We start from the raw sequence: 25,329 nt of genomic DNA on the forward strand, positions 1-25,329 counted from the left end.
GAGGTCTGTCATTTACAAAATAAAGGATCTGATTTTTATTGATTTTTTTTTTATTTAACGGTTTGGAGTTTCACACAGGCATTTGATAAATTCTTTGATTGCAATAACCCAGAAAGACTTTTCTAAGTGATCAAGGGGTCTGTCATTTACAAAATAAAGGATCTGATTTTTATTGATTTTTTTTTTATTTTACGGTTTGGAGTTTCACACAGGCATTTGATAAATTCTTTGATTGCAATAACCCAGAAAGACTTTTCTAAGTGATCAAGGGGTCCGTCATTTACAAAATAAGGGATCTAATATTTATTGACTTTTTTTTATTTAATGGTTTAGAGTTTCACACAGGCATTTGATAAATTCTTTGATTGCACTAACCCAGAAAGACTTTTAAGTGATCAAGGGGTCTGTCATTTACAAAATAAAGGATCTAATATTTATTGACTTTTTTATTTAATGGTTTGGAGTTTCACACAGGCATTTGATAAATTCTTTGATTGCAATAACCCAGAAAGACTTTTAAGTGATCAAGGGGTCTGTCATTTACAAAATAAAGGATCTGATTTTTATTGATTTTTTTTTATTTAACGGTTTGGAGTTTCACACAGGCATTTGATAAATTCTTTGATTGCAATAACCCAGAAAGACTTTTCTAAGTGATCAAGGGGTCTGTGATTTACAAAATAAAGGATCTGATTTTTATTTATTTTTTTTATTTAATGGTTTGGAGTTTCACACAGGCATTTGATAAATTCTTTGATTGCAATAACCCAGAAAGACTTTTCTAAGTGATCAAGGGGGCTGCCATTTATAAAATAAAGGATCTAATATTTATTGACTTTTTTTATTTAATGGTTTGGAGTTTCACACAGGCATTTGATAAATTTTTTGATTGCAATAACCCAGAAAGACTTTTAAGTGATCAAGGGGTCTGTCATTTACAAAATAAAGGATCAAATATTTATTGACTTTTTTTATTTAATGGTTTGGAGTTTCACACAGGCATTTGATAAATTCTTTGATTGCAATAATCCAGAAAGACTTTTTTAAGTGATCAAGGGGTCTGTCATTTACAAAATAAAGGATCTGAATTTTATTGATTTTTTTTATTTAATGGTTTGGAGTTTCACACAGGCATTTGATAAATTCTTTGATTGCAATAACCCAGAAAGACTTTTAAGTTATCAAGGGGTCTGTCATTTACAAAATAAAGGATCTGATTTTTATTGATTTTTTTATTTAACGGTTTGGAGTTTCACACAGGCATTTGATAAATTCTTTGATTGCAATAACCCAGAAAGACTTTTAAGTGATCAAGGGGTCTGTCATTTACAAAATAAAGGATTTGATTTTTGTTGATTTTTTTATTTAATGGTTTGGAGTTTCACACAGGCATTTGATAAATTCTTTGATTGCAATAACCCAGAAAGACTTTTCTAAGTGATCAAGGGGGCTGTCATTTATAAAATAAAGGATCTAATATTTATTGACTTTTTTTATTTAATGGTTTGGAGTTTCACACAGGCATTTGATAAATTCTTTGATTGCAATAACCCAGAAAGACTTTTAAGTGATCAAGGGGTCTGTCATTTACAAAATAAAGGATCTGATTTTTGTTCATTTTTTTTTATTTAATGGTTTGGAGTTTCACACAGGTATTTGATAAATTCTTTGATTGCAATAACCCAGAAAGACTTTTAAGTGATCAAGGGGTCTGTCATTTACAAAATAAAGGATCTGATTTTTATTGATTTTTTTTATTTAATGGTTTGGAATTTCACACAGGCATTTGATAAATTCTTTGATTGCAATAACCCAGAAAGACTTTTCTAAGTGATAAAGAGGTCTGTCATTTACAAAATAAAGGATCTGATTTTTATTGATTTTTTTTTATTTAACGGTTTGGAGTTTCACACAGGCATTTGATAAATTCTTTGATTGCAATAACCCAGAAAGACTTTTCTAAGTGATCAAGGGGTCTGTCATTTACAAAATAAAGGATCTAATATTTATTGACTTTTTTTTATGTAATGGTTTAGAGTTTCACACAGGCATTTGATAAATTCTTTGATTGCACTAACCCAGAAAGACTTTTAAGTGATCAAGGGGTCTGTCATTTACAAAATAAAGTATCTGATTTTTGTTGATTTTTTTTATTTAATGGTTTGGAGTTTCACACAGGCATTTGATAAATTCTTTGATTGCAATAACACAGAAAGACTTTTCTAAGTGATAAAGAGGTCTGTCATTTACAAAATAAAGGATCTGATTTTTGTTGATTTTTTTTATTTAATGGTTTGGAGTTTCACACAGGCATTTGATAAATTCTTTGATTGCAATAACCCAGAAAGACTTTTAAGTGATCAAGGGGTCTGTCATTTACAAAATAAAGGATCAAATATTTATTGACTTTTTTTATTTAATGGTTTGGAGTTTCACACAGGCATTTGATAAATTCTTTGATTGCAATAATCCAGAAAGACTTTTAAGTGATCAAGGGGTCTGTCATTTACAAAATAAAGGATCTGATTTTTATTGATTTTTTTTTATTTAACGGTTTGGAGTTTCACACAGGCATTTGATAAATTCTTTGATTGCAATAACCCAGAAAGACTTTTCTAAGTGATCAAGGGGTCTGTCATTTACAAAATAAAGGATCTGATTTTTATTGATTTTTTTTATTTAACGGTTTGGAGTTTCACACAGGCATTTGATAAATTCTTTGATTGCAATAACCCAGAAAGACTTTTCTAAGTGATCAAGGGGTCTGTCATTTACAAAATAAAGGATCTAATATTTATTGACTTTTTTTTATTTAATGGTTTGTAGTTTCACACAGGCATTTGATAAATTCTTTGATTGCAATAACCCAGAAAGACTTTTTTAAGTGATCAAGGGGTCTGTCATTTACAAAATAAAGGAACTGATTTTTATTGATTTTTTTTTATTTAATGGTTTGGAGTTTCACACAGGCATTTGATAAATTCTTTGATTGCAATAACCCAGAAAGACTTTTAAGTTATCAAGGGGTCTGTCATTTACAAAATAAAGGATCTGATTTTTATTGATTTTTTTATTTAACGGTTTGGAGTTTCACACAGGCATTTGATAAATTCTTTGATTGCAATAACCCAGAAAGACTTTTCTAAGTGATCAAGGGGTCTGTCATTTACAAAATAAAGGATTTGATTTTTGTTGATTTTTTCATTTAATGGTTTGGAGTTTCACACAGGCATTTGATAAATTCTTTGATTGCAATAACCCAGAAAGACTTTTCTAAGTGATCAAGGGGGCTGTCATTTATAAAATAAAGGATCTAATATGTATTGACTTTTTTTATTTAATGGTTTGGAGTTTCACACAGGCATTTGATAAATTCTTTGATTGCAATAACCCAGAAAGACTTTTAAGTGATCAAGGGGTCTGTCATTTACAAAATAAAGGATCTGATTCTTGTTCATTTTTTTTATTTAATGGTTTGGAGTTTCACACAGGTATTTGATAAATTCTTTGATTGCAATAACCCAGAAAGACTTTTAAGTGATCAAGGGGTCTGTCATTTACAAAATAAAGGATCTGATTTTTATTGATTTTTTTTATTTAATGGTTTGGAGTTTCACACAGGCATTTGATAAATTCTTTGATTGCAATAACCCAGAAAGACTTTTCTAAGTGATAAAGAGGTCTGTCATTTACAAAATAAAGGATCTGATTTTTATTGATTTTTTTTTTATTTAACGGTTTAGAGTTTCACACAGGCATTTGATAAATTCTTTGATTGCAATAACCCAGAAAGACTTTTCTAAGTGATCAAGGGGTCTGTCATTTACAAAATAAAGGATCTGATTTTTATTGATTTTTTTTTATTTTACGGTTTGGAGTTTCACACAGGCATTTGATAAATTCTTTGATTGCAATAACCCAGAAAGACTTTTCTAAGTGATCAAGGGGTCTGTCATTTACAAAATAAAGGATCTAATATTTATTGACTTTTTTTTATGTAATGGTTTCAGGAGGTCTATTCTGAACATCTTTTTGGTAAGAAAAAGATATATCTTTACACACGTACACAGAATTTGCATGACTGTATGTGTGTGAAAACTTAATTTCAAAAATGCGCGAAGATCGCCAGCGCCATACGCGGTTAACGAAACGTACTTCTGTGTCTTTGTGTGTGTGACAAAATTGATCTTCAAAGAAAGTCGCGCAAAAATGACGGTAAGGTTATTTTATTTTAATTAAATACGATTAGGTGTATAATTTTGTGTTTATTGTTCTTAGGGACGAGTTACAAAGGAACAAAAGCGAGCTCTCCTAGATTTCATTGATATTCATTGGGCTGAGCTTTATGGACATGCCACTGTAGACGGCCAGCACACGCAGGAACATCTATGGGATGTTTTGGCAGAGAGATTAAACTCTATGGAGGAAGGAGGAGCTCGAAGAGACGCCAAAGGCTGGAAGGATACTTTCAACCACATGAAGACAACCTTCAAAATAAAACTAAGAAATCTCCGACAATCTCGTCATGAAACAGGTGGAGGTGAAATCTTAGAGAGACACCTACTGACGCCGGAAGATTGGTTGCTGGAGAAATTTCTGAGATGTGCTGGCGATGGACATCCCCAAATTGGAGAGATTGGGGTACGCGGAAGAACGAACGTAGCGTTTGCACTCCAGCGTCCGGAAGACTGTGATGGAACTGTACAACAAAGTGATGCCCGAGAGGTTAGTTTCACTTATAATTATATTTTTTTTTATTGAGAGAAATGGACGACAGTATTTCTTCTCCGCAACAAATTGATGTTCAGCCAACTTTATTCCATCATCACAGGTTAACCATGACAGAGAATTGGAGGCTGAAGTTCCGTCACAAGGCAGAGAACTGCCATCGAACATAAGAAGCTCTCCTCTACTGCCGCAAAATGCAGAAAATCTAGTACCACCAGAGCCACCTGCTGCTGAAGCACCTGTACCCCCAGAACCTCGTCAAAGAAGGACAAGGAATACCCGTCCACAAGGGAATCGGAGGAATGACGGCCTTTCTATGACAAATATTGGAAGAGCATTGGCCTCCAGTGAGAGACTGGCCACTGCGATGGAACGACAGGCGGATTCGGTGGATAATCTTGTAAGAGGACAGACTGCGATGATAAATATTTTTGCTGAAAGCCTCCAGGAATTAAAAAACTTGATTACCCGTCGTTACTCCGGAAACATTGCTGATTGAAATGGCAAAAATCATTTCTAATGTCTTTATTTATTCACAATGTTATTCAAAATTTATGAATTCATGCTTCAAAGTTATTTCTTTAAGATTCCTCCTATATTTTTGTGATTATTGATGATAATGAAAAAAATTGAACTGACTTAATTAGACTGAAAAAAATCTTAATATATTGAAGAGAATTTAACTAAAATATCCCAATATTCTGTGATTTTTTGAAATTCATAATAAATGAAATATTATTATTTATGAGTGAAATAAAAGTTATGAAGTTATAGATGAATATTATTTTGAGTTACATATTGTACCAAATAGCTTCGACCAAACGAACGAGTATTATTTGAATTAATAGGAGCATCATCATCTTCGTCCATTATAATTTCATTTTCATTAATAGGAACTTTATTTTGCATCAATATGTTATGGCATACACATGCCGCGTAAATTATATATGCAGCTCGTTTGTGAGAATAGTGCAAAGCACGATTCTTTATCAAACAGCGAAATCGTCCTTTCAAGACGCCAATGCATCTCTCAACTTTGCTGCGTATTTTTTTGTGAACCATATTAAAATGCTCTTCTTGTGGATTATTTGGTCTTTTAAATGGCGTTACCATATAATCTTTAAGTGCATAGCCATTATCACCAATAATCCAATTAATTTTATTAGATGCATTAAGGTTTGAAATAATTCGAAGTGGAAGTGAACTTTCAAAAACGTGAGAGTCGTGGCAACTGCCTGGATATCTCGCATTGCAATTCAAAATTATTAAATCGTTGTCGCAAATAATTTGAACATTAATCGAGTGAAATCCCTTACGGTTGACATAAATATATTCCTCGTCTTTTGAAATATTGACCAATGCCACATGGGTACCATCAATTATTCCAAGTATTCCAGGAATTCCTGTTTCACTTAAAAATGAAGACTTAATAGGAATTGCTTCTTCTTCAGTGAGCGGCAATTTAACATATTTTTCGCTCAAATTATTGGTGATGACTTCACTAATTTTCTTGACAATCCGTGAGACCATAGTTTGAGATAGAAACGCAAAAGGGTCCTTCCCTACAACTCGCTGGTAAGACCCAGATGCAAAAAAGTGTAATGCACACATTACTTGCAAGTGCACAGGAATTGCTCGAATATCCGGACTTTCATCAATGTAAATCTTTATCTCCTCAATTAAGCCGATTGCCAAGTGTGGTGGAAATCTATAATATTCACGAAATCTGCAATATTAAAGGGAAAAAACTTTATCTCAATATTCGCAAAAATTAAATCAATATTTTGCGCATTTCAGTATATATATATAGTCATTTGAGGAGAGATGAATCACCTTTTTTATACTCAATATTGTGGAGACGTTTTTAACGCGAGGTAAGAATGAATCTCTCACTGGTTTGTTATTTGCACACCAGTGAGAGACCAGTGCAAACCTAAATACACGTATTCTTTTGAAAAAATTAAAATTTTTGGTCGTTTTTTGGACAAAAAAATAAATTTCTATTTTCTCGCACAATTTTAAAGGCAGAAATTTGTAACTTGGAGGTTTTCATATAATGTTGAACGGCATAAATATACCAAACAATGTGGAGATCGTGCGAAAGCTGTGAGCAGGAGGCGAAGTGGACCACATGGGTCCATCTCACTCAACATCCCATGTCTTCTCGAATTACTACATATAAACCAAACATTTTTCACTGAAAACTAATTCGCGATAAAAAGGAATCTTTTTAATACGTGCATGTAAAGAAATTGTAGAAATTATAAAAGAGAATTTAAAAGGAAACTAACCTCTCTTCAGTGATGTCGAATGGATTCATAATGTCCCTCATCATTTGCCTATCACGACGCAAAGCCAACTTACGATGATAGAAAATCAACAGCAAAGCGAAACTTAGAGGCATTTTAGCTTTTTAGTTCTTTAATGGAAAGAGGTTGCAAAAAAGATATCCAAACTGTTTCCTCACTCAAAATTTCCTTTGAAATGACTGTGGCGCCACTCCCGAAATATTACTTAACGAAACGAATCAATTTCAAATTGGCGGGAAAAGATAATTTAAAATATATCTTACTTGCACTTGAGGAGGTAAAAAAAATATTTTACAAATCTATCACTGATTTTTTTTGTAATATTTTTGTTAAATAAGTTTTATTTAAAAAAATTATAGCACTTTTATTCAATGTAATAGAAAGGTAGTACTATAAGTTCTTAAAATTAAAAACAGTTTTGAGTTTTAGCCGTTTAGTGATTTCTTCCTCTTATTTCGTTTATCAAAAAATCTTCTTTGTGGTTTTATATATTAAGAAAAAATATTTCAAAACCTTCCTAAAGGCACTAATTTAATTATAATGAGCAAAGTTAAATTTCTGCCGTAATGAAAAAATCACTAAACTTAGGAATCATGCGAGCTATAGATGTGGGAAAATAAACAATTTTTAACTTCATCTGACGACTGTTACCTATACTATATTATATTAAATGCTGTAGTTAAATTTCCTCAAAGTCATACATTTGAGAGCGATTGTAGAGAAATTTGGAAGTGAAACTTTTTGAAATCTAATGATTTTTTAATCACACGTGCTGTTAATTATTGCAAATTCCTGGTAAAATACTCAATTATAAAGAATCACACACAACTAATTAGAATTATGGCCCCAAAAGTGAAAAATATTTTTAAAAAAATTTAACTTTAATCACCACTCGAATGAGAAAGTACCCCAATTAAATATGCTAATTACAAAATATCTTAACGACGCCAATTGTTGTAAGTATTCAATTTTTTAGTGACAAAAATTTAATTTTAATAAGGGAAGTGCACCCCGGATTGATCGGAATGTTAAGAGACATGCTCGATATTTAGTTAAAAATATAAGCCTCAAAATACTATTTGGTATTTTTGTGTATACTAATCGGTATATTAGTGATCTATTTAACTATATCTGTGCATTTGAATTTTTAAATTTACAATAAATTAATAAAAAATAGGTGTAATTGCAACCATGTAGTCTGTACCTCGGATTGTCACGAATTCAATCATTTAATTAAAAATTCATTTAAATTGGTGCAACAATATGGTAATAACCTGACGATCCGAGGAACACTGCCGATAGCTGGTACTCTTCTCTTACTCTTGGTATTTTTTTTAAAAATTTTTAACCGGTCATCTGTTTTTTTCCTCTTTTAAAATGATTTTTATTGCCACGGTTTAGGTATATAAAAGTGTTCGTAGTTTTTCAATAAAGTTATTCACAAAATTACTATTATAATTACAGAAAATTTCAAATAAACCTTTCAATGTCATCATATAGTATATTATTCTCAAAAAAGGCAATATTCCTCTATTTTCAATTATTTACAATAATTCACACGAGTAATATCTTCTACATGTAATTTTATATTGCTTCTCGAAAATATGATGCCATTCCCGATGATTAGTAATTTATCTAAAACTTTACATTTTAAAGTATATGTATATTTTGTCATCAAGAATGCATCCAAATGCAGCAAGTATTGCTCTAATAAAGTAATATTGCTTTTTATTTACGATTCGTATTCCTTTATAGAAAGTGAAAGCCTGTTAGAATTTTCTATAGTTGAGTTTTCTAAAAGAAAAGCTATACGTTGTTAAACCAAGAAGTGTATATTTCAAACAATAATATTTCTAAATATTGCTTTTAGTTGAAGAATATTTTTCCGCAATTTTTTCATTGCAATTCTTTACAAAGTATAGCAAACACAAAATTCTATGTAACAACTGTTTTTATCATTATGATGTCTTGCTTGCGAAAGTCTCTCAATCTATGTTCTACACGATCTTGTATTGAACTTTCATGGTATATTAAAGAAGGATCTTTTTATGTACCTCCGCTTAAACAATTGGAATAATTATAGTTGATTGTACCCGCAACTTATTAAGTAGATGTCTCTAAAACCCTTAAAAACTTCATAAATCGTATGCAGAAATCACAGCTTTGGTCGAGAGGCTGATCAAAAAATGCAGCTTTATGCCTCCATAGAACGTTCTTTAGTCTCTTAGAATTGTCATAAATAACCTAAAGTTAAGAAATGTGGAACAAAAAATAATTAAATTTATATCTTACTGTAACTTTGAGTTATTAATTGTTTACCTTTTTGCTTTTCGTTAAGTTCGTCGAATATGACACTCGGACTAAAATCGTCTGCTGTCGGCTTCTCTTTCGGAACATTCACACATACACTAACATTTTTAACGAAAATTATCTTACATCTTGGCAAAAAGATGTTCAGAATAGACCTCCAGAAGGGGAAGGTCATTTTAGTGATGCGAAAATTCATTCAGTATGAAAATTCATCATACTGTAGAGGCCCTCTGGAGACCTCAAATCGTTCTTAAACCGTATCTTAAACCGTTTGGCAGAAAGCTCTTGTAACGGCCAAATGGACAAATATGCATTTAACAATATTTCAGTAATAACCTATTTTTTAAAAATGAATCAATAAAAATAGTACTAGTGTACCTGAATCGTAAACACACATTTTTAATTAGGGAAAATCGTGATACCTTCGGACGACTCAAGCTCCGAACAAGTTAATTTTTTTTATATATGTTATTAATGGATTTGACCCATTATTCTTATCAGAAAATTAGAAGTCTTGGACTAGCCATTAAAATTTAATAGTATAATGGGTAAAATTTATTAAAAACATATCGAAAAGAAAAATTGTTCGAAGCTTGAGTTTTCCGAAGGTAGGGTACTTTCCCCTAAAGATATTTATCCTATTTCTCAGACAAAAAATTTAGATTTGTATTTTCTCCTAAATTTGATGTTAAACACGAGCCCTAAAAAACCTCAAAATGACTTCAATGAATTTTTTTTATAAATTCTGATGTCTACAAAAAATAGGTATCACTTGAAATATGCAAGAATATCGATTTTATTATAAAGATCAATCTCTAACAAATTGTTACATCAGTCGATATCTAAAATATAATTGTTGTCACCACTTTGCACTGTACCAATGTATTTTTACTTCCCCAATATTTATTGCTCTTCCCCCAATCTTATCGGTAAACAACTTATCGCTCAAGTCAGTCTCTTCTTCCATAAATTACGAATATTTCTGAGACTGTATCGTTGTATTTTCTTTCGCTCATTTCCCCAATTAAATTACGTGCAATAGCAAGATCAGCAGCTTGTTTTAAATAATCCTCTTGCTCCTTCTGTGACATTTTTTGCAGAGGGTTTGGCAATCCCTTCAAATAGCCTTAAAAATGAATTAAAAAATATCTTTAGTATATAATAAAATTGTTATGGTAAAATGATTATTATTGAAATTGTTGGAGGGTGAATATTACCCAAAAATTCATCGACTGTGCTGAAAACGAAGAGGGATTTTTCCAATTTAACATTAATATTGACAAATCCAATTGATTTCATCATTTCTGTGACAGTTTTGACGGGATTGGGATCCTTTCTGTGCGGAAAAGGGTATACTTCATCCGGATTTACTATGAATTTCTTCCACCTGGCCTTCCCAATCAATTCTGTCACGATTTCCATGTACAAGCTCCCAGCTACAAATATCAAAAAGCAATCTCCGCCAGGTGATAGAAGTTCATAAATTCTCTCAAAACACTTTCGCTGATCAGCAATCCACGTGAGGCTGTACAGAGAGAAAATGTGATCAAAAGATCCCATTTTGGCCTTGATGGCGTCGTCCAAGTCTGAAGAAATATCCAAGATTTCATAGGAAACTTTAGAATCATCACCAAAATGCATCTTAGCTTCATTGAGCATTAATTGGCATTTGTCGGAGTAGACAAATTTTGAGAAATCTTTCGGAATAATTGGGTAAATAAGTTTGTGACTTTGTGCCCCTGTAGAACAACCGATATCTAGTATTGTATCCTTCCCTTTTGGATTCCATTTTAGCCAATGTTTGTATTTTTCAATGAAAATTTTTGCGTGAAAATCACGAAATGCACTAAATGTATTGAGTTGATCAGGATTGAATTCACCACTCATTTTACCGGCTTTCTCACGTGAAAGGTACACAATTCACTGAGGAAGCTATTGAGTGTGTTGATAGTTAAAAGTGTGTTAAATGATAAGTAATAGTACTTTGAACACTGAGAGAAATTCAATTGATTTTCAAATAATTACGATTTTTAACTCAAAAATGTTCATCAGAAAGCCGTACTAGCACCATAAATTTATAAGGGCTCAAATAGACTTAGGCTGATCCTTGAGAATACTTAGGTTGTAAAATTTAGCGGTAAAGATTTATACCAAACTGTCATAGACTGACTTCTTAGGATCATAATTAGATATCCTTTGCATAGATAATCTTTTAATCTTTTACGTTCACTACTAAATTTTACAGGCTGACTAGTTTGAAGGATCGACCTGAGTCTTTGGTCCTTACATAACTTTTTCAGGAATTGATCCCACTGATGATCTTTATATTTTCTCAATATTATTGGTGAATTCTATAACATCCCCCAAAATGAACCATTTGGTTCAAATCCAAAATTGTTTGCCTATGGAAAAAAGCCACGCCCCTCACAATATCCCTAATTCGATATCTCTGATCAGCTTTCGATTAATTGCTCAATTAAATTTAACAAATTTGTGCTTTTCATGTAACGGATAATTTTAAAGAAATTTACAATAGAATTTTTATTTTTTCACTATTTACAACTATCGTTCAGGGCTATAGAATAAGACTATAGGGCTTTTGGTTTGGACAAAAGATTAAATAAATGGGTCCCGGTCAAAATCCCGAAAGCCAAAATCCCGAATTATTAAAAGTGTCATAGCTACTCCCACGATTGTACCCGCGTGTGCTGGATGCAAAGGGAAATCTTCTGTGTCTTGGGAAATCATTCTAAACATTTTCCTTCATATAATTTCATCCCTTTCGGAATTTTGAATATTTGGGATTTTGGCGTTTGGGATTTTGGCTTTCGGTATTTTGGCTTTCGGAATTTTGGCTGCCACCGAAATAAATAGGAGTGGTCACCAACGTGGTGTGACATCACTGAATTTCCTAATTGTCCTTTCTACTATTTTCGGAACAATACGACGAGGGATAAATAATCTAATTTTAAGTAATCACAAAAGTATCTAAACACAATTTGTTTATGATAATTTATTATTAATTTCACAGTAAAGTTAAATGTTGCTGGATTTTATTCTATCGTCATTAGTTTTTGTAGAGGGCGTGGCTTATTTTTGCATGGGAAAAGCTTGAAGAGTTCCTCTTAGAATTATAATTGTAGGAATAATATTTGACTAAAATATAATTTTATGTTTTATTGTTTGTTTTTAAATGGAATATTAAAAATCTCAATCGATACAGAACAATTGTTCCTAGTGTCTAAAGGCTTTTAGAGATTCAAAATACTACCTCATTCTAAACAATAAAAAAATTAAAATATAAATAAGTTTCTTACAAAATCATAATTTAACTAAGCATTAATTCCAAAAATACAAAAACAAAAGAAATTGAATAATAATGATCTTGATTTTACGAAATATTGCAATTTCATTTCTTCAATAATGCCAAATATGTACTAATATGAGGCTTCAAGTAAATTTCAAATTCAATTGAAATGAATTACATATATTTTCAGTGTTAGGAAAAGCCCCACATATTGTCTTTTATCAGTTGTTGCACTTAAAAGCCGTATCAATCATAATGATTCGTTATCAAATAATAAAATTAACATTCAAGCACCACTTGATTTAATTTGTGCTACAAAACGTTGAGAGATAAAAAAAATTCTTTGATATTTTCTTCCAGTTCAAAGTCAGCTTCGAAAATAACTTCTGAATTGATAAGAAATATTTTTGCAAATTTTGAAATTTTCCTCAGACATTGAAATGAGCCAGGAAGTGTTTTTGTGTACATTCTACAGACATCTGAAGAAAATCTTTTAAAAAAATACTCTCATTCGTCTTTTTAATATATATATATCTGTGTCTAGTCGAGAGATAATGCAAGAAAGATGGAGATGGTAATTTGCTTTCATAAAACATACCTCTTGAGGTTTGTTGTATGCTGTTTAAATGCTAAATAAATGTTTTTTTCCTCCTTTCTTTTGCAGGTGAGTGGAGGAATTGCAACTGAATATTAATGCTGCTAAATAGTATAATAACAGACAAGTAAGTGGTAAGTTGATGAAAGAAAAAAAATCCTTCTGGCAAAGTGTGTTCCCTTGAGTTCTGTGCGGAATTTTAAAATATTTTCTCAATTACTTTCAAATCTAATTGCTCGGAAAGTCTCAATAATTTTCTCAAGACTGTGACGAATTTTAGGTGAAAAAGATTTCAATAATCACCTTGATGGACTTTATGCAAGAGTTCTCTGTAATAAAAATTACTTTGGCACGTTCTTTCTAATTTTCTCAAGAATGTGCCTCAATAGAAGGTGAATAGAATTATTTGCCTAAGGTATTGCATTCCCAGAATCAAAATAATTTAAGACTCATCATGTCTATATTTTTTTTTGTTATAATTATTCAAGAAGCTTCTTTGAAATTAACAACACTATTCTTAATGAAATAAATACTTCATTAGTGAAGAAAAAATTGTTGACACTGTGAGATTTTTTTTTCATAATTGCATCAATTTAATTCTTACACAAATTTAATTAGAGCCAGATTATATTCACGGCAAATGGACGAGGCAGGGGATTAAAAAGAACGACGATTGAGGGCAATAGCTATAGACACGCAAAAATGCGTGTTTTTTTTTAATCTCCTGCACAATGGGTTCGTGTGACCCAAGGCTTTACCATTGCGTTTAATCCAAGACGAATTGTTGACAGTTGAACTTATCTATAGACGGCGTAACACCCAAGAAGTCGCCAGATAGTGTCAGTCGTTGTCTCTTATTCACATTCACGTATTTTCCCAGTTGACCATGCAGCAATTGAGTTAGAAGTTTAGTCATCTGTAACATCAGTGGTTATTTTATTACATATAGTCTATGCTTTACAATCTGTACTGACCTGAGAATTAGCCGAGAGATGGCTCAGTTAGTCCTCAAGTCTGTACTGGCTTTTATATTTTATATTTATGAGATATTTTTCATCATAATTTCAATTTCTTTAAATAAAAACAATAATTTTACGGATTTTACTCTTTATCTTTAGATAAAAACTCTACATTATTTAAGTACTACTTAATACAGAAATAAATTTGAGCAATAAGTACCATAATAATCACAAATTTAAAGATTTAGGTAGGAAGTACGTGTTACCTGTTCTAAAATGAAATGAAGAAAAAATACAAGAAAATTATTTTCTTTTTTTATTGTAGAATATATTTCTTATGTGTATTTAAATTGATAATGTTAAACTTCCTTTAGGGTTTCTATACATGATCATAATGTTTCGTCAAAATGCTTCATTTTACATAAATTAATCTCGTAGTTTGCAAAAGCCAAAGGCTTTAAAGAGTTACGTGGGTCATGAAGACTTAAAAAACACGACATATTTTTTAAATAATTTTTTTAAAGATTATTAATTTTTTAATTTATGCTCTTCAGCAAATCAAAGTACAATATTTAAGTCATTTTTTCTATTTTTCTTTAAAAAAAAATCATCCGTTGGGACCTGATTTTTTAAGACGAAAAAGTCATTTACAATCCAAAAGAAGAATTATAAGACACTTATAAAAATAATTAATAAATTTATGCATTTTCAATTAAAATTTTTAGAATTTTAATAGTACGTTTCGGAGGAATTACGTTATAATTCCAAATGTTCAACATAATTTTAGTAATAGGGTAAGTATGCCAAATTTCGGCATAGTTGCATGCAAGCGCTAAAATCTCAAATTTGAAATGTAATATTTTTAATACAAATTGATTTTTTTTTATTCCTTTTTCTTAAGGGATGTTGCTTGGAAACTTGTTAACAATTTATAGTCTCTATTTACTTTAAAATCATTCTTAATACATTTTAAAATAAATAAAAATGTAGACATAGGTGTGGTCCCCTATTTCGGCCACCTCATTCTCATAGTTCCTTGCCCTTCGGGATTTCTTCCAATGTCTGTTTCACGTCATCTTGTTGGTCGAAATTACATTTTCTGTTTCCTTTTGCATTGTATAATCTCTAGAGTATATAAAAACTTAAACTTCATGGAAATTCGAGGAATAAAGAAGGTGGCCGGAATTGCAAGCTGGCCGGAATTTGGCACACTTACCCTATTTTTTTTTAGGAATATCGGAAATGAACTGTTTAAGAAAAAAAATTCAAATTGTAACGATAATAATGAATATTAAAATCAGTAACTTTTAGTCATTGTTCGTGACATAAAACATTTTCAATTAAACTGATGAATTATTAGAAAATTAAAAAGAACTCAGAAAAATGTACATTTTGAAGATTTTTTTTTAAAAAAATCTTTTAAGAAAAATATTTAAATTTGAAAAACATCAAAAAATAAAAAATTGAGAATACGTTTTGAAAAAAAAAATTAGACAAGACCTCAACAAAAGGAATTTAGGGGCAGAATCACAATGACAGTAAAATGCTCACCGTATTTCGTTAATTTACGCATTTTCATTGCAATTATTACGCAAATTAACGATTACCGTATTACCTTATCTCATACTCGGTGGCACTAGGTGAAAATAATATAAGAAAATTGAAGAAATAAAACAAAAATGCGATAAACGGTGACCAAAAAAACTGCACGAATAATTTCTTACAGTTTTTTGCACACCGTTTATCGAATTTTCGTTTGATTTCTTCAATTTTCTTATATTATTTTCACCTAGTGCCGCCGAGTATGAGATAAGGTAATACGGTAATGGAAAATTTGCGTAAGGATTGCAATAAAAATGCGTAAATTAACGAAATACGGTGAGGCTACGGTGAGTATTTTATTGTCAATGTGATTCTGCCCTAAATCTGAAATCATTAAGGGGCCCTGTAAGATATTTTAGCACTCTTGTCTCTTGCCTACCACATGTTCCACAGAGTTAGAATAGTGGTATAAGATTCGACATTCGAATTTTCAAATTAAGAAAATATAACCATTTAATTTCAAAGGAAAAATTAAGAGCAGAATCACATTGATAGTCAAATACTCACCGTTTTTCCATAATTTACGCATTTTCAGTGCAATACTTACGCAAATTCTCAATTACCGTATTATCTTATCTTATACTCTGTAGCACTAGATGAAAATAATATAAGAAAATTGAAGAAATAAAACGAAAATTCGATAAACGGTGAGCAAAAAAAAAACTGTACGATTAATTTCTCTTACCAATTCCAATTGAAACCGTAAGTGATAATCAACTTAAATAAATTAGCTTGAAAGCTTAAATAAATTAATGTTAATTTAGCTGTATGAGATACTTTTTCTTATGTAATCCGGGTAATAATCGAATTTCCAAGTATTACAAAAATTCCAAAACTTCTTTTCCCAAATTTTGACTTTGATTATTTCGTTTCTCAGTGTATTTTCATGTACCATATATTGTGGCAAAATATTTTTAAAAAATCAGTTAATAATAGAAATTGAAATTTACCTAAAAAAAATTATCCACGAGGAGCTATACATTTTGATTTCGAGTCATCATCATCATCATAATTTTCAACCGCTTATCCTTATTGGGGTCGCGGGCTTAGGACATCTAGGTTAGCAGCCCATCCCTGCGGATCCTCCGCCAGTTCAGGGAGGTGTGTTCATGGTCAATCATAAAGCACTCCCATGCAAGATCGTGAATTTGATTCAGCCACCTTGTCATAGGTCTGCGCGGAGGTCGAGGGCTCATTACAAAGGGCTCACGCTCACATAGCTTTTCTGGGGAATCATTTCTTGATTTCGAGTTTTAGATGGAAATATAACCCATTTATCTCTTTATTTATTAATATATTGCTCTATTTATTTAAAAAAATATATTTTTAATAATCTCATATAAGGTAAAGTACCCTTTATTCGACCGGTTCCTATATTCGACCGGTGGATCAATTTTTGCATATTCGATGGTGAATTTCGTCAATTTCTATGAATTCGTCACTGATTCGTATTATTTAAAGAATAATTGACCTATTAATGTTAGATCATACACAAAATATTATAGCAAATATAAATAAATTGAATAAATAAATCTACCGGTCGAATAGAGGAACCGGTCGAATAAAGGGTACTTTACCTTATTTTATATTATTTGGATTTCAATATTTTTACATTTATTGTTTATGGGGTTTATGGCCTTATACTTTAGCTAAGAAATAATACTTTTGTAAGCAAAGTTCTCCAACTGGGTTTTAAGGGAATTTTTCCGCAGTGTCGTGATTTTTTTAACTTATTTTCTTTCCTAATTTTGTGCAGCAGATGCAAGCAAAAACAAACTTCAAAATATAACTGAATAAGTCTTCTAGTATTTAAAACCCCAAATATGTATTTCCGCTAAAAATTTACAGTTCATTTAGTTTTTCGCTCACTTCTTTAATCTGAATATAGACATGTTCCTAAAGAAATAACGTCTTAATTTTTCTATTCAGAAATGTAATACGAAAAGCTGTTGATTTTGTCATAATTTTATTAAGTTTATATGAAGACAAATTTTCGCCACGGTTTTATTCTTCTATTAAGACAAGTAGATGTGTGTCCCAATTGAAACGGTTTCATTTCCAAATAACATTTCTTAGAGGTGTCAATATTTTGAAGAGTTTTAAGTCACAAGGGGATTTTCACTAGAGAAATTTTGAAGCTTTAATAGCCGTGAAATTAACGTTCTGCAAAGTTAAAGCTTTATTGACATATCTTTTATAGTCCGGTATCTTTTATAATACGATATTATAACCCGGTTTAACAAAAGTAAAATTGTTTGATTTTAAGTTAATTGAATTTTATAAAGCAAATTTGATGATTATTGTAAAAGTTTTACCTTGAAAGCGTCTCTTGACCGTCGTGTTTTCATTTTCAAGCAGAAAACCGAACGAAAAATTGCTGAGCAATAAATGTTATTTAATGCGTCTGTCGTGCAAATTGTTTTCAATTATTCCCTCGAATGCAGTTCTCAATGAACTGTTTATAGGAGTTTAAAAATAATATTCATGAGTGGATTGTAGTGTGAAACAGAGAATAAGAATGAGAATCTATTCTCCAATTCTCGTGATTTTCTGGAGGCTGCATTTATTGTCGTCGCACGTCACTTTATAATTTAAAGCATTTGCTATGAATCTTATTTGGTTGTCTCCACCATCTTCCAAGTTTTTTGATATCAGTCTATGTATGATCTTGTGGTGAGGAGGGGAGTTATGGTGGAATTTATTAAATAGACTTCCTGTCGTCTGCTCGTAAAATTGTGAAAATTATTGGTGATGATGGTGTGTAGAGAGCAGAATGCCGCACTATTCTTAAATTCTTTACCTTCCTTCTCACCTTTTATTTCACTTATAATAGAGCTTTTTTTTATTCAGTCATAAGAATATACGCAAAAAAAAATACAGATGTGACCGATGAGACCTGATAGTGATACGATACTATTCCAAATTAGCATAGTTTTAGAACGAAATGAGATAATCTACTGTTTTATCCAATTTTCTGATTTCAAACTTTACTGATTCTTTCCCAATTCCCCCTCAATTGGGGTCTTTAATTAAGAGAAATCATTTAAGAAATATTAGTGGAAATTTAAATGATAAAGTGGAAGATATGGGTACAAGAAACTTTCTTGGAATTTAGCAATTAATGTGATCGCTTCAGAATCAATATTCTGCGTAAAATCTCAATCAATGGATATGGAAAGATCAAAATCGTGTACATATTTAAGAATTGTTTTTCTTTTTGTTGTAAAAACTTATTAAATTCGAAAGATTCTACCAAGAGTTCGAACTGTAAAAATATACAGATAAGTATCTTTTTTAATAAGTCAATTCCATTTTAATTTATTGAAAAATCAAAAATATTAAAAACAAATAAAACTTTAAATTAATTTGATCAATCAGATATGAGAAATGAGAATGGGCTCCATTGGGTTTTATTACCTTTAAAGGTAATTCCTATGCAAATTCTTGAAAAGATATTCATTGAATTTTTCTGTAAAAGATTGCAGTTACACACAACAAAATTAATTTTCGTTCACAATTAATAAAATACATAATTTACACAATAATTTTTTACGGCAGAATTTTATGTTTTATTATTTTATGATTTATTATGATAAGGAATAGAGCAACAAAATATAAAAAAGAGCCGGTTTCTAAAATAAAGCTTTATGGTGATATTCCAATGAAAAATTATCACGTTTCTTTTAGCATTTCACTACTCTCAAGGGCTCCTGCATTATCAACTTTCCTTTGTGTTGGTTTATGTTTAGACTGTTTTCTCCAGTCACCGCCGTTTTTTTTTTCTTTAAACCACGCGGCAGTCGAGACAGAAACCAATACGAAGAAAACTCGATTATGTAAATGGACTTGAGAACAGTAAAGTACTAAAAAAGACATGTTATTTTTTTTAGAATGGCACCAATTTTCATTATTTTCAACTACGAATATGTCCAAAAAATTGTCTGTGTTAGACAAATTTTGCAAATTTCAGAAATACTGAAGTATAGGGGAGACCGGGGAGGTTTGGGACAGGGGTAGTGTGGGACAAGGCGATTTTTTCAATTTATTTTTTAAATAAATGGGATTTAACCATTACTGTATCGTAGGCAATATTAAGATGTATCTTGACTAAAAGAATGGATATCCTCAGTTTTATTGTTTTATTTCTATGAACATTTTTTAAAAAAATGATAAAAATCGTATATTTTGACGTCTCGGTTTTCCTCTTTGTATTTTATATCAGCGATATAAAGATCTTTTTTATCTTAGAGAGATAATAGATATCTATAGATATCTATATATATATATATAGATATATCTATAGATATCTTTTTATCTATAGAGATCTTTTTTATCTCATTAGATATCAGTGTAATCTGGGAACATATTTTTATAAAAGTTTCAAAGATTATACGCTCTTGTTTTTTACATAAAGGTTTTAAATACCAAAACTACACGTGGGGATGTTTGGGACACCTGAAAGGGGATGAATGGGACGTTGATTTTCGACAATATTGTAGGTAGTATGCAATTGTTTATTGTCAAAATGAAGAGTAATGCCCAGTTTCTACTGGAAATCTCCCTCTTGTGCAAAGTTTATCAGTGCAGCAGATTTCTCTTACTACAGGGACAATTAAACCATCATTGTCTTGGGAATCAATAATTCCTTCTCAGAGGATATTCGATCTTTGCCCAATCCAGTTAAAAACGATTTTTTTCGAAAATTTCTCGAACAAGTTTTCCAGAAAAGGCAAGGCGAGAGATAATTCAGAGAAATAATGAGAAAACAGGTACAATGCAGTTGTCGTAAAATCAAACAGGAATCCATCAATGAGTTCAAAACTAAGAATTGCAAGAAAATCTACTCGCCTGAGGAATTTGATAATCATGATTGCAATATTTAGAATAAAAAAAAAGAAAAGAAAGGTAGTTGGAAAATAAGAAGAAAATACTTTAAATAATTGATTGACAATAAATGACTCTACTGTACAAATAAAATTGATATTAATTTCTAAGTGTAAATAAAAAATGAAACATTTTTATTTCTATCAGAAATATTTTTAATTTGGTATTTAAAATTAATTAACGTGTTCCAGTAATACAAATTGTGCGTAAAAAACGCGTCCCAAACATCACCTTTTGCGTCCCATACTGCCCCACATCGGGGAGGTTTGGGACAAAGCGTCAAGTAAAATGTTTTATCTTCTTCAAGAAAACTCAGTTGTTTTCCAAGTTCTATCGAGTACTTTTTATAAAGTCAATACCCATAAGTATCCTATAGACCGCATAAAATTGTAATAAACTATCGTGGTTTTTTGGAATAGTGTCTCAAAGTCAAAACATGAAAAAGTGTCCCAAGCCTCCCCGGTCTCCGCTACTTATAATAAATTTTCAAAGAATGTTTCTAAATTTACTGGATTTCTGCATTAGGCTTTTCCGAGATTTAATTTAAGACATTGATCAATAATAATCGTTTTCATTAATAATGTGTAGAAACTTTAATAAGAAAATTGTCAAAATCGTGTTTTAGAAAGAAATTTGAAGATTTACTATTGCTCGAACCCCACAGAAAGAGCAATATCTAATTTTTCGATTTTTTTCGCCATGAATATTTCCACCTTCCACCCTACGGTGACTACTTTTTTCAACATATCTTCGCCTTTCGGACGATTTCTGGATTAATGATGTTATGTTGCTTGTCAGCCTGTCTATTGTTAGTCCACATGTCTGGTCGTTACCACGCCTATGGGGCCAAAATGGTAAGAGATAGAGACATTGGGCCTTTGGGAATTCCTCACAAGTTATTAAATTGTCTCACATATTCCCCCAAACCATGTTTTTTTTTTGTCATATTTGGATATTTTTTTAAAGATCACTCAGGCGGATATTTTGTCTTCATACGAAAATTCAGTTGAATCATTCCAAATAGCGGTTTTTTTAAGGTCAAAGGTTAAAAGGAGCTCTAGAGAGCGAATTTTTCAACAGAACGGGCGAGGTCACCTTCGGATTCATTCACTGAGAGAAATTTGAAAAAGTTAAAATAACATTCCGGAAATGTTAATTTTACCCTGCAGTGTAAATATCGGTGTAAATATTACCCTTTTCAGGTGTATTGGGAGTTAAAGTTATCCTTTTTCATGTTAATTTTACCCTTAAAAAGGTGTATAATTAACATTAAAAAATGTTGATATATTTTTATACCTAAAAAGTGTTAAAGTTATAAGGAAAAAAAATTAATCGCACCCTCTTTTTTCTCAATGTGGAAAGGTCTTGGAATTTCTGGAAAAACTGACTCGATAACTAATTTTCATTCAAATATCAATTTTATTACTTTTAAAACTATTTCAGAGGATCAGCTTACATCGGTTTAGGACCGGTAAACGGTAAATGATGCGTAAGTACTTTTGTGGAATAACATCTAAGTCACGAGTTCGAGCACTGCGCAAAGCCTGGGATGCTTTGTCACTCCTGCGGGATCTCATTAAAACAAAACTGAACTTCGAAAGCATTGTGGATAAACAAATTTATCTATCTATCTATCTATATTACACATAATTGATCATCTAATAACCATTTGATAGACTGATTTTTTTCGAATTTTCCAAGACAAGATTTAATTTTTTACCTGTGCTAAAATAAGTGATAAACCTTCTGCTCAATCCCTTATGTTTCTTCGTAAAATTATATGAGATTTCTTTTTTAAAACTTTTCTCATGAGGAGAACATTAAAGATATTGAGGATATTTGTTGAAAGTGGAGACCATTTTCTTAGAGAGTTTTCCTGAGCAATCAACTCATGAATACTCACCCAAAGGTACTTGAGGTGAAAATGGCCAAACGACCTCTCCTTTATGCGCTCTCCAAGACCCAAATTTATTCCTTCGGTATTGGCAAGAAGTGGAAAAGGCCATAAACAGGGGGGTGGCCTGCATCTAGCGATTGAGTGTAAAATAAAAAGCCACTGTATATTGAGTTTCAAGGGTGGTCGTCTTTGTGAATGGTGCTTAAGGCCAATTTCAATGCGCTCTCACCATATCGGGCTATTGAGCTTTATACCGAAAAGAAGAGGATGGGTAAATGAGTGGAAAATCCGCCTTCATTGCTTGGATACTTTTCTTTCGCTTAAGAAGCTTTATGGCCACTTCGTGTAGATGGTTTAAGCTTTAGACGAGATTCTCAGTAAAGCATTTTGATGGGGAATTTTGCAAGAGTTTAGTGTTTGAAAAAATATTTGTTACCAACTTTGTCTTATTGCGTAAAAGTCGGTAAATTGATTTGTATTATTCAAAAAAAAAGCTTCAGCAGAAAACTTATATATTGAACAATTCCTCTTTCAAAATAACATTTTTCTACGAGTTTTTTGGTTTTGGAAGAGGATTAACTATCTCTCTATATGCTAAAGGCTTTGCAGAATAAAAAACATTCCGAAAAGGAGAATCCTCTCCGGAGAGTGTAGCAATTCAATAGAGGAAGTTCAGAGATTTGTGTCAATGCTTTTGAGAAGCTTTTAAGCTCCAAGTGTCTAATATCCTTTTCCTGTATTTCTCACCTCTTTCTTCATTCATAAAATTCTAGCAGGTGGTTTTGGACCATACCGGAGAAATTGCATGAGATAACCCATGGCTCTAGGAAAAAAAAGGTTATTATCTGCTAAAGGAAAAATAAAAGTTTCTCATCCACCCAGTTACTTGAGAGAGGGAGAAAGTGTATCATGGATATTGAGGAAAATTTCATACTGCTTATATATACTTTGCATAAAAATTTAGATATCCTGCAACCATCCCCGACCATCGGGTGTGTCATAGAGCTATGAAAAGAAATTATTCTTATCTCGTGGCCCATTCTCCGAGACAGTATGAGTGGAAAACTTTCATTTTAAGAAACTTTAAATGGAAGCCGAAGGACTTATGAATTTTTAATGTGGTAAAACGTATTTTTTCTCTGTCATATTTCCCATCTACGGGTATTTTCCCTTCCTCTTTTGTGGTTCTTTATTTCAGCGCTAAAAGCACACACCATACTTTCACAAAAGTCCCATAATGATGGGGACATTGCGATAAGAGACAAAATTGTCAAATCAACACAAAAGTCCAACATCTTCTTCCACGGGGAGGGAGATAACACCATACCACTTACCATCAGCTTTTCTCATTTTCCGTTGTATTTTTTTTCTTTGTGATCTAATTGCCATTTAAGAAAAATTGCAGATGGAATATTTAAATCATGCAGAAATAGTGTTCAAGAAGCAAAGTGATTTATTTCAAGAATGTAACATAATCTAAATTAAAAAAAAACTATTGAATAGTTAACATAATGAATTTAATGCAAGATGGTTATAATTAAGTAACTTTAGAAGAGAAGTTATAAGCAGTCTTTTGACTTAGACATTTGCCTAATAAATAACTGGTAAGGTGTTTCGCAAAATTATTAATTTCACTGAATAACAAATTATTGCTCGAAGTTCTCTTTAATGCTGTTGTCCTTTCTGTATACAATACAAGTTCATAAATAATTAAGCATAATTTATTTAATCGGTTTTAATTGCAAATTGTGTTTTTTACATGCGGCCATCGCCGTCTTGGTAGCTATTTTGGCTTCCAAGGGAAATCAATATGTTTCATCGTCTGTTCCGCATTTCTCCAGCCTTTGTAATCAGGAGGAAAACATCAAAAAAACAAACTTATTATTTTGAGACCAAACTGGTAAAAATAAAAAATATGATCCAAATTTGATCATTCTGCAAAAGGTGGATAAAATTTCAAACTTTGAATGCTCATTTATCATAATAGAACATGTTAGTTTGATCCATCCTTTGCAAAAGGATCAAATTTGGATCAATTTGATCTTTTTATTTTTACCAGTGCACTAATAAATTCCAGCAATCTTGAAACAAGCCTGTTTTTGTCCAAATATCTTAAGAAATACATGGTCTTCCTTTGTTGACTTGAAAGAATCGATTTAATATGTATATCCTGAAAAAATATCGAGAGTTAAATCAGCAAATGTGCTAACTACAGTTTTTTTTTGCAAACGATTACGCAGCCATACTGTAAGTGCGGATGACTTTGTCCCCTTACTTTGATACCCTCCTGTTTGTAAGCTTTTCTTTACTTTTAGGACTTAAGGATGGTCCTTACCGATATGATCCGATCCGATCTACCATGTCTGATCTGTGAGAACCGTTCTTAAACATTAGAATTAAAGAAAAGCTTACAATGAGGAGGATGTCAAAGTCTCCTGTAGGGGTCGAAGCCATCTGCACTTACGGTGCGATGTTTGTAATAACAGAAATAAATTAAATGCAGTTAGAACAGTTGCTGATCTAACCGACAAAATGTAGAAAACGAAAAATTTTGCACGTTTAATAACTTTGGATTGTGATGTACTATTACTCTCGCCTCATTTTGATTCGGGTACAAAATTTGGATAATTAATTTATGTTACTGATGTTATACAAATATTAAAAAAGCACTCATCCAGCAATGCGTATAATGCCCAAACGCACAATAACTTTTGTTTAGTAAACTTGTTTTTGACTTT

At 31.4% G+C, this 25,329-nt stretch overlaps 1 protein-coding gene across 1 annotated transcript; it reads right to left on the reverse strand.

The window, feature by feature from the left end:
- Window positions 1-10,119: 10,119 nt before the first annotated feature.
- LOC129804161 (juvenile hormone acid O-methyltransferase-like) lies at window positions 10,120-11,252 on the reverse strand. Its single transcript, XM_055851238.1, has 2 exons — window positions 10,565-11,252; window positions 10,120-10,473 (listed from the first exon to the last, which is right to left on the reverse strand). The coding sequence occupies exons 1-2, from the start codon at window positions 11,232-11,234 to the stop codon at window positions 10,298-10,300; spliced, it is 846 nt and encodes a 281-aa protein (XP_055707213.1). The 5' UTR covers window positions 11,235-11,252; the 3' UTR covers window positions 10,120-10,297.
- Between the last annotated feature and the right edge of the window lie 14,077 nt (window positions 11,253-25,329).

Source organism: Phlebotomus papatasi, chromosome 2, assembly GCF_024763615.1.
Source record: "Phlebotomus papatasi isolate M1 chromosome 2, Ppap_2.1, whole genome shotgun sequence".
Taxonomy (NCBI): Eukaryota; Metazoa; Arthropoda; class Insecta; order Diptera; family Psychodidae; genus Phlebotomus; species Phlebotomus papatasi.

Bases quoted from the DNA above. Each gene is read 5' to 3' on its own strand.
- LOC129804161 (XM_055851238.1), bottom strand. From the start codon at position 11,234: ATGAGTGGTGAATTCAATCCTGATCAACTCAATACATTTAGTGCATTT. The intron at 10,474-10,564 runs GTAATATTCACC...TTCATTTTTAAG, and splicing joins CACAGTCGATGAATTTTTGG to GCTATTTGAAGGGATTGCCA.